The sequence below is a fragment of the Nelusetta ayraudi genome, unplaced genomic scaffold (genome assembly GCF_046127955.1).
Source record: "Nelusetta ayraudi isolate G7.1 ecotype Tasmania unplaced genomic scaffold, CSIRO-AGI_Nayr_v1 ptg000006l, whole genome shotgun sequence".
NCBI classification, from domain to species: Eukaryota; Metazoa; Chordata; class Actinopteri; order Tetraodontiformes; family Monacanthidae; genus Nelusetta; species Nelusetta ayraudi.
This window is the reverse complement of record NW_027466056.1, coordinates 5121000-5131372: the sequence shown is the minus strand read 5'-3', so window position 1 is coordinate 5131372 and position 10373 is coordinate 5121000. Positions and strand designations below refer to the sequence as shown.

The 10373-nt window shown below is 47.5% G+C and overlaps 1 protein-coding gene across 1 annotated transcript; it reads right to left on the bottom strand.

The window, feature by feature from the left end:
• Positions 1–3981: 3981 nt before the first annotated feature.
• On the bottom strand, positions 3982–8281 carry LOC142879014 (zona pellucida sperm-binding protein 3-like). Its single transcript, XM_076012395.1, has 10 exons — positions 7853–8281; positions 7659–7761; positions 7170–7288; positions 6729–6847; positions 6251–6354; positions 5260–5437; positions 4964–5081; positions 4554–4639; positions 4228–4463; positions 3982–4133 (listed from the first exon to the last, which is right to left on the bottom strand). Exons 1-10 carry the CDS (start codon positions 8231–8233, stop codon positions 4012–4014), a joined length of 1566 nt encoding a protein of 521 aa, XP_075868510.1. The 5' UTR covers positions 8234–8281; the 3' UTR covers positions 3982–4011.
• Between the last annotated feature and the right edge of the window lie 2092 nt (positions 8282–10373).

The window sequence follows — 10373 nt, the reverse complement described above, 5'->3', positions numbered from 1 at the left end:
TTGCGCCTTTCTGAAAAAAACAAGCCATCACGCCGCGGCCAGCTGGTACTAAAAGGGTCATTCGCACAAAAGCAAAAAAATTCCACGCTGCAGACTCTCTGAGGCACCTGGGTGGAATTCTTTCCAGCTGTGAAACTGCAGAAGGGTGACGTAGATTGGAAAATGTTTCAGCTAATGTATTGGGCCAGTTTGTTTTTGGCACCGTTCACTGCACTCAAGGACACCTGACACAGTTAAATGCAACATATACAATATACTATGGCCAGAAATACTAATATACACAATAAATTAAAACAAAAGCTCCGCGTAACTCCAGGCGAGTTACGAGAATCGGAAAATATTTCAGCTCATGGATTGGGCCAGTTCGTTTTTGGCACCTTTCACAGCACTCAAGGACACCTCATGCAGTTGAACGCCAAAATCGCGTCGGCTGAACTTCCTTCCGCCGTCTTTGCAACCAAAGATTCTATACTGCGCATGCGCGCCTGTGCCTGAGGGACTGCTGCTGCTGCTTTTCTGAGTAATGACCAGAAGCTTTTCTAACCGTGGCAATCACACACGGTTTTCATGATGATTGAAATTTGAAACAGTAATACAAGCTGTCTGACTTTTTACCGTGGTTTATCACTTTACCGGCAATTGTTACGCCCTAATACACGCAATACACGCAATAAATCAAAACAAAAGCAGGAATTATTTCAGTCTGTGTAACTCCAGAGGGGTTACGTGGATCGGATTATCCCACTAGAGACTCATGCGCAGACTTGGTGGCGGGCGATAATGGGGCAAAACCTCAATTTTCGATGAGCAGCGGCTCTCACAAACTCACTCCTGCCACCGCCGCCGCCACTTGCGGGCTGGTTCCAGCGGACGTCTGCAGCATAACAATGAAGACATCCCCCAGCGCGCCCCGTCGACAGCCGCGATACGGTTGTAGCCGCCGGATACGGAAGGACTGCCCGCCGCTGGACACACAACATTACTTTTGATGGTGCCCGTGAGTGAAGATGAAAGTGTGTGCGTGTGTGCGTGTGTGTGTGTGTGTGTGTGTGTGTGCCCTCAGGGTCACACATCCTGTGTGAAGAAAAGGGCTGAATCAGTGCTTCCCACCACCGCGACGGTTTCCTCTTTAGCTCGTGTGCACGATGCCGTCGACGCCCCACTGGCGAGTCCGTAGCAGGTCGTTAGCACCTTTTACGCTCTGCTGGTTCCACTAATGTCCTCCAATAAGGAGGGCAAGCAGGGGGTCGAATGGTCGGGAGTTTGTGGGCAATGTTTTCAAAAAATGTTTTGGGGGCTGTTTGGATGAGTTTGACTTTTGGCTCCCTTGGTGCCTTCAAGGTCGAGTGTGTAAAATAAGTTTAAGGAAGCCCGTTATTTAAGGTAGCCTGCCTTATGTATTTCAGGTAGCCTGCCTTATGTATTTAGGGCACTGTCAGAGGGGCTTCTTTAAATACTGGGCTTCCTTAAAAAATGACCCTCGCCCAGGCATGGGCAAACTACGAACCGGGGGCCATTCAGCTTTGTGATCAGGCCCGCCGAACTTGAAGAAATGGTATCAATAGTAACTAAGTCAAAAGATAGCCGCATTTCACTCACTTTTTCCAGTGTTTTAAGAGTCATTTCAATGAGTAGTTGAATACCGTGGCGCCTTAAAGACACATTTTGTTTTTGCAACTTTGCCTTTGTTTATTTTCAATAGATATTAAAGCTCATGTTTTCTACACATCCTATGATATTTCTTTTTCTCCTAGGAGGTTGGTCACCAAAACACTGCTTCCATCTGCTTCGCCTCTGCCCCCCGCCACCTCCGCCACCACTCTATGTATATTCTTATACATAGGAGAACGATTCTAAGGGTAGGAAAACCAAATTACTTTTAGTGTACTGCAAGTATACACTTTTATTAATGCATTCATGGCCAGTATGTTCTTTATAGATATAAAATCCATAAATCCATAAATCAAGCTATAAGCCATAAACCAAGTTTGCAACCTCGACTTCTCCGATTGTCTTCAAATCCATGTTAGGCTAATTCACCTGTGCTGCCACCTACCGACAAGCTATTCTAGTTTGGCCCCACCGGCTTCAACTGCTCGTAGCTAAAGGACTCGGTGAGACCCAGTTGGGAGCTAAAAGAGATTCATCGGACGCATCAGGTGGGGGAGTGAAAAAGCAAACGCACAAAAATGCAATTGTTGCGACTTAATATACAGCTGCACTGTGTTCTTGGCCCTGGTCGGTGGCATCCTGCAGGGCCCAAACACACAACAGGCAGAATTATTGTTGTTGTTGCATTGTTCTCAAAATACAGAGGGTGGGGGGGAAGGGGGAGGGTGGTTTTGAATACATGACTCACTCGCGCTTCCTACTGTCGCATCGATACCTACTGCTTCTTTTATTGGCCTTTGGGGGACTGGTCAGGGCATCACTCCGCGCGCGCACACGCACACACACACGCACACACACACACACACACACACACACACACACACACACACACACACACACACACACACCAGCTGCACATGGGAACAAACACCCCATTAAAGCGAGGCCTCCACATATTACTGTAATAAAAGCCCCGGCTCTCGCCTTTATGGGCTTTTTAATTATGTCTATTTGTCTTCCTGGAGTCGCCAGCTCACAGTTCATGATGAGCTCCTCCCATTTGGTGAAAACCAGAGGGGTTGGAGGGCCCAAAACAAGCCGTCCCCGAGGCTAAAATATGACCATTGTTGCTTGACGCTTCAGCTCGCAGCACGGAGCCGTCACTGCTGCTTTATCATATTTTTTTTTTTGTTATTTTTTTTCTCGCCCCACAACTCCTACAGAGATGGAGGAAAATCTCACACGGCTCGGCTGAATTACACGGCGGCTCAGCTGCAAAGACAAAGTGCGCATTAAATCATCCGGCCCCCGACTTTGGAGGCCTCTGTTGCACTGGACGACGCTGCAGGCTCCCGGAAAAAAAAGAAAAAAAAAACTATAATAAGAATTAAGCACACAAATCATCCGTGCATTCAGGCTGCGGCTTTGTAGCTCATTTCCCTTCACAAACCCCCCGCCCCCCGAACGCAAACACATATTTCTCAGCAGGCCAAAATGTTTCTGTGAACAAAGGGGGAAAGAACAACAGTTGCAAAAACTCCATTTAGTTTTGCGGTCAAACGCAGCAGGTGTTTATGAGAGGGGTCAGCTCATACAGCTTAACACCAAACCAGACTGCAACACCTTGAACCTTTCAAAATAAAAGTGCAGGCGCACCCGAGCAACACACCAGGTTAGCGCAGGTAAGTCAAAGGTGTGCAATGTTTGGAGATTTTTAACAAGAAACATCAACTGGTTACATTTTACACTCCTTCACTAAAGTCCCCGTAGGGACTCCGTACCCTCACTCCGCTGAGTTTGCCTGTGAACTACGCCGGCCTGTGCACTTGGATGCCTCCACCTTCTTTTTTCGCTGGCAGTCATCCCGATTACGAAACGCGGGCTGGATTGTCCACACAGGCTTCCACAGAAATATGCCAGTGCAAGATATGAGAAGGGTTCCACAGGTATGAAAACCAAATAACTTTTATTGTACTGCAAGTATACACTTTTATTAATGCAATTACGGACAGTATGTTAAGCTTTTACCAACATAAAAACCATAAAATCAAGCCAAATTTTAACTCACTACAAGACCTAAAGTGGGTTCAACCAACCTTGACTTTGCCGTTTGTGTTGAAATCCATGTTACGCCAATTCATCTGTACTGACATCGGACAAAACTAGTGTAGTTTGCCCATTCCGACTTCAGTTACTAGTAGCTAAAAGACTTGGTGGAGACCCAATTCAAGATAATGTAATTAAAGATTAAGTAAAGATTTGTAATTATGGGCTGTGTGTTAAGGTTTTAACAATATATAAATTATACCAAATTTTACACACTGGATCAGTCATTAAAAAAAAAGAAAAGAAAAGAATCAAGCGAGAAAACTCGGTCAGAAATGCTTTTATTGCCTCAGATCAGGTGGGAACGTCGTAGCTGACCGATTTTTGTGTTTTGCGGCAAAATGCCACACTGGCGAGGACAAGCGCAGCCAGTGCTACGCCTGCACCGCACAGTAGGGCTGTGGACCAATAGGAGGCTGAGGAGATAAGTGGCGTCCGTCCCGTTAGCTGCAGAGAGCTTCCACCAGAGAGGTTTTTGTTTCAGCACGGATGTTCATTTGTTTGCCTCACCTGCCCGACTGCTCTCCTGCGTTTGGCTCAGAGTGGCTGGTTTTGAGGGAGGCGCCACCTCCAGGACGCTCCCCTCCATGACGCTCCCCTCCAGGGTGATGGGGCCCAGGCTGGCCGTACCCTCCAGCGCCACCTGCTGGGGAGAAGAGGCCGCATGCCTCCTGTGGCGCCCCTGCTGGTCGCAGCTGGTCTCGCAGCAGCCGCACACCAGGTTGTCCCCGCCGGACGCCACCCACCTGTCGCAAGGCAACAAGTGATTTTTCTCCTGTTAGAGAGACTGAAAAAAAATATTATAATAATAAGACGAAAATAATATCACAAACAACCTGTCGGTCAGGAAGGAGCAGGCTTTGTGCTGCGAGTCGACGGGGGCGGAAAGGGCTGTCGCCTTCAGGTGACACGTGATGTAGAGCTAGGGTTGAGAATGAAAAAACAACAACAAAACATTCATGAATTACACATGTAGCATCATTTTTGCCACATCATTCTGTCTTATTTACACAGAAAAGTAAAACTGGACTTAGATAAAACAGTTTAAATGTGTTTTTTCGTGACATTCAGTGATCAAACGGAAAAATCACAACTTCATAGGGTATCAAAAACATGCAAGAATTTATTAAATAAATAAACAAATAAATCCAAAATCAATGAATAAATCCAAAATAATAATAATAATAATAATAATAAAACAACAACACCCAGACACATGGAAACCTATTCCTGGGGTAGCACTTACCAAATTCCTGTCATCCTGGTGGAACTTGAAGGCTTTCAGCTGGAAGTGCAGTTTGTCCTCGTGGCTCCTCGGCATGAAATAAGACTTGGATCCCGTCACCATTGAGTCACTCAGGCACCTTATATGGGAAACACACTTTTGTTCTCGTAAACACAATCATTCCAGCTCTTAGACGATCCAAGTATGTGACATCACCAGAATATAATGACTGGCTGACAAACAGTGCAGCTTTTTTTGTTGTTGGGCTGTTTACATTATTCTTTTGTTTCCTTTTTGCGGTGGAGCTTTTATCTCACCCGTGGTTGGTGATGAAGGGGTATCGGGGCGTGGACTCCGGGTGCATGCTCACGGTGGCCACGCAGGAGTCCACGAAGACCCTGAGGGGGATGTGGCTCCCCCCAAGGACGGCCGCCTCCACCTGGATGACCTCGCTCAGGAAGTAGGTGCTGGAAGGCCTCGGCGACTGCCAGTCCTCTGCTCAGAATAGGGTGTGTGTGTGTGTGGGGGGGGGGGTGAAGAGATGAGGTCACAAGTCCTGTTAGATCGGTGTATCTCAACTGGTGGAGTTTTAGGACACACATTTTTTCCCTTATAATGAACTCCGCAGCACTCCAATTTATTCCACCAAAATATAAACACTAGCCCACTTTCTATCATGTTTAGTAAATACAATTTTGAAATTGAATTTAATTGTGTGCCCTGCAAAATAAATGCCCAACATTTTCTCTATAAATATATATATACACACACACACACACATTTTAAAATCTAAAAAGTTGAGAACCGCTGGATGAGAATCGCTTTAAAAAAAAAAAAAAAAAAAAAAAAGCTTAAACAGATTTCAGCTGTATCGTCGCCATTAACCTGAACAGGAAACAGACGAGCGTCTGCACTGGAATAAACTAGTTTGGGAGCTCCGGTGAAGAAGAGATAAACTCAAGTCGGGTAAACAATCAAGATTCTAAATGCGACTTAGAACCATTTTTGAAAAAAAAAAAAAAAAAAAAAAGAAAAGCGAACACTACCTTGGCAATGGTCCCACCTGCCGCCGTCCGCTCCTGTTTACAGAGTCGCCGTTTTGCATCTTAAACAGCTGCGGCGAAGACGGCCGAGGAGCCTTGAGAGCCGCCAATTAAATCCGTAGCTGGGGGAAATTAGCCAAACCGTCTGGCGCAAACGGCAATCATTTTTTTTTGCATTTGTTTGCTTTGTGTTTGTTTTTCCATTTTCGCGTTTCACTTTTCTCTCTCGAAGACGCGTCCCCTTCACCGCACCCTCCCAACCCACCTGTCATGAGGCGCAGCGAGAAGTGCAGCTGCTGCTCCGCCCACATCCCCGCAGCAAACTGACTCCAGGTGGGCCTCACGGCGCCGCTGCTCGCGTACTGTCTCCTGCAAAGAGGTTTTTTGGATTTTTTTTAAATTTTTTTTTTTAGATGATTTCAGCAGAGAAGCATAAATGTAGTGGTCGCCGAGGTTCCTGCACAGGTTCAGCAAATGTGAAAGTAGTCAAGACATCAAAGAACAGACGGCGATAATGAAGTTACAGCGATCTGGACCATGATGGCTGGGCAGGAAATGGATTGATGGATCGGCCAATTAAAGCGCGCCGCCACTCTCGACGGTCTCCCCGACTTCCTGCAGGAGCCACCCAGCCACCCTCCCCTCATGTCAAGAAAAGTTTCTTCCTACGGAGATTGACCCACTGATTTACACCGAGCCTGGATAATATGTGGAAATATGCAGAAGCATTGGCCAGACGCTACCTTGGATACTGACACTCGACCACCATCTCAGCAGCGTTGGTCTTCAGGATGGCAGTGGAGCCGACAGCCTTTGGGTCGTACCGCAGGGAGAAGGAGTAGATGAGGGCCTCCTCGGTCATCTGAAAGGTAAAAGGTTAAAAGTTTAAAGTCCCACTGATTGTCATGTTCCGAAGGATGTGAAATTTGTCCTCCGCATTTGACCCATCTGCCTGAGGGAGTGTGCTCGGGAATCATCGGGTGATCCAAACCCCCCCCCCCCATTTGGGTACCATTTTTATAGTCTTTGGTATGACCCTGCCAGGGAACAAAGCCACAAGCTCCGAGTCTCAGGGCGGACACTCTACCACTAGACCACTGAGCTGGTTCACTGAGGTTCTTGGGTTCAAGGGAGACAATGACGGCATAGCAGTTATAGAGGAGAGGTTTAAAAATGGAACGCACCGCCATGGTGCTGTTGCAGCCCTGCAGGTCTGTCCGGAAGTGGAGGACACCGTCGTTGACAAAGTGGGCAGCACAGCCGCCTAAGGTCAGATCAGCTGGGTTGACCAGCTGGCTGTTGCCTGAGAACAAAGAGGATAAAGGACGTTGGCCACATCAGCCATTCCCCCCCCCCCCCCCTGTAAGCAGTCAATACAAGTCGGCATTTGAGCCATCGGAAAAAGAAAATTGACGATGTCATCGCTCCCCTCCACCAGAGAGAACAAAATAAATCTTTATGGGTGGAAAGTTGTCTTTGGCTCACCAACACAGGAGACGACAAGAAGGAAAGAAAAAGAAAGACAGGAGACAGGACAGCACTAAAAATGCAAACACATTAAGCGATAAAACACAATACGTTAAGAGTAAAATACAGTAAGAATAGAAGGTGCAGCAGTTGGACACCGAGTCGAGTGAAGGATGCTGATGGCTAATGAGGAGGGAGATCGTTACCCAGAAAGTCCTGTTTGACCTCCACAGAAGCAGTTTCTTCGCCGCAGTACACGGCCACGCTCTGCGCCGGGATGGGGAGCCACACCTCAGACTTCACCGGCATCTGGGAGATCATTTGAGTCCAATGAGTACACAAGTATCCGAACCCAAAAACTGTTAAAAAGTTTAAATTAAAATTAATTAAAAAGTCATACCTCTGACTCCAGGGGAGGGTTCAGATCTGGGCCAGGGATCAGCAGCACCAGCAGCTCCTCAGCCAGGACCGTTTCCTCGTGGCCCTGCTGGCCGGACTCGGACCCCCACTGGTCTGCGGAAGCCTGCAAGTCCACGCCTTGCTGTTGTTGGGGTTTCCTGAGCTGGTAGACCCTCAGCTTGTGGCTAAGGTGGTACGGAACCGGTTCGGCCCGCTGGGTCCGGTTGAATGGCGGATGGAGGCTTGGCGTCTCTCTTTGGGTTTGGGTTTGGACGAGACTCTCACTTCCGCTCGGCCCGGGCCGGGTTCTGGTGTAAGCAGAGCAGCTTCCGCAAAAGAAAAGGAGCACAATCCCCCCAAAAAGTGCCTCGCTGGACCTCATTCTGACTTGTCAAACTGCAAAAAAAACAAAAGTTTTTGGTGCTTTTACCTCCTGGCTGCTTGTGTGTTTTTTCAGGTATCCGGGGCCCCCGGCTCCACCTCCTAATCACTTGATTGGATCCCAGCCTGGAGGATTCAACCTGTGAGGCTTGCTGTCAATGAACCGCTGCAGATTAGATTGGATTTATTGCAGCAGGGCTCAGATTTACAACCTGTCCAAGGCCACCGTTTCAGCGTCAGTCTCAATTTACTACAGAAAAGTAATCATAATTTAAACAATCAAGCGTGTGGAAAACATTGTTGGATTATTCTTCTCTTTTTTGAAGCCAGCGCAAAATGTCAAAAAATCTTCCATCTTTCCATGTGGCACTAATGAAGAAAGACTTTCCTAAACTTCTACAGACCCCCTGAGGCCAATCAATCACCGCCGGGTTGTGTTTTCTCCACCTTAAATGCCAGTTCAGTGGAGTCGGCTCATAAAGAAGTTGATTTATGAGCCAGCCTGTGGTGAGACTTCATAAAAAGGTCTTCGGGTGCACAGCAGTGTGTGTGTGTGTGTGTGTGTGTGTGTGTGTGTGTGTGTGCGTGTGATGGGCAAGAAGCCTGTCAAATGCTGTGAACACTGGTCTGAATCCCAGTGACAAGTGCAGTAGCCAGCCTGACCTTTGACCCTCATGAAATTCTTTGTGGCATTTCTCATAATACATTAAAATAAAAAGTACATGAATTGGTCCTAGTACCAGAATAGTAAAACTTCACAAGACGGGTGTCTCCGTCCTTCAATTTGAATGATTTAAAGGGCCAGTGTGTGAGATTTGGCGACGCCTAGTTGTCAGGAAAAACATTACAAACATCGTTAATATTTTAATCCCAGTTTCACCAGTTTTCTCTGCAACGACAGACTGGCTGGACAGACTTCTTTTTTGCTCTCCTCTCTTTCGCTACATAAGGATGTAAAGAGCCTAATTAGTTTCCACTCCAAGACTCTCCTGTTCTTAAGGCTAATTTGGTCTAAATCACTTCCCCCGGTTGCAGACGGACTAATCCAGGCTGACCTACAGGAATACATTACGCCTCTCACTCAGGATCTCCCAGCAGACCGGCCCTGCTGCTCCAGTCAGGAACTGGCTTTTATCTTCTGCTGATCAGCAGCCAAAAAAAAAAGAGATGTATGTGTGTGAGTGCGTGCGTCTGAGCGTGTGTGTGTGCTTTGTGTGAGCTCTGGAGTGAATTCAGCCCAACCCCTGCCAGTCAGGACCCCCTTCTGCTGCCAGTGTCTAACTTGGTTAGTTGCCTCTAATTTGGCCCCTGGAGGGCCCTAATGTGACCCCCCCCACTGGAGGTTTGTGAAAGGAGGTCTGCCGCTTATGCGCGCATGCACGTATACACACACACACACACACACACACACACACACACACACACATGCACACTCATCAGCTTCTGTTAGCCCCCCACACCCTCCCCAAAAAATCCTGCTAAAACTCAGAGCCAAGAGCCGGATATGCAGGTAAATAGACCCTCGTGTCTGTTTAGACAATAAACACACACACACACCCACACACACACACACACACATGTCCATCCACCAGATGGGAAATTGTCCACCGCGATGGCTCAGCGACGACAACGCAGATGCTAGATGACACTTACACACATGCCCACGTGCCTCCCGTCACTTTTTTTTGTTGCTGACAACACAAAGAGACAGAAAGCGAAAAAAAGATGATCATAATAATAAGGATAATAAAAAAAAAAAACAGGTCGATTTGGCCGGCGGTGCCGCTCGGCGCCATACGGATAACGAGAGATGGAGGCCTCATTAAAAACATGTTAGCGGGAGAGGGATTAGCCGCAGCCTGGTGGGCGGCGTTCGAGAGCGCCGCAGTTTTTTCTGTGTTTTCCGTGTGTATTCTGTGTCTGATCTGCGTGGGGTGGAAGGAAGTAGGGGGTGTGTGGTGGGGGGAGTATTTGGGAGGGAAGAGACAGGAGCAAATGTGTGGAAGCGAGTGGTGTGGGGTGAAAAATATAGTCAAAGAAAAAGAAAAGGCAAATTTTACAGGGGCAGTAATGGGATAAAAATGTGAAAACAAAGGAAGAAAAATATGATTGGGCGGTGGTCAGCTGACCGCAGACAGCCG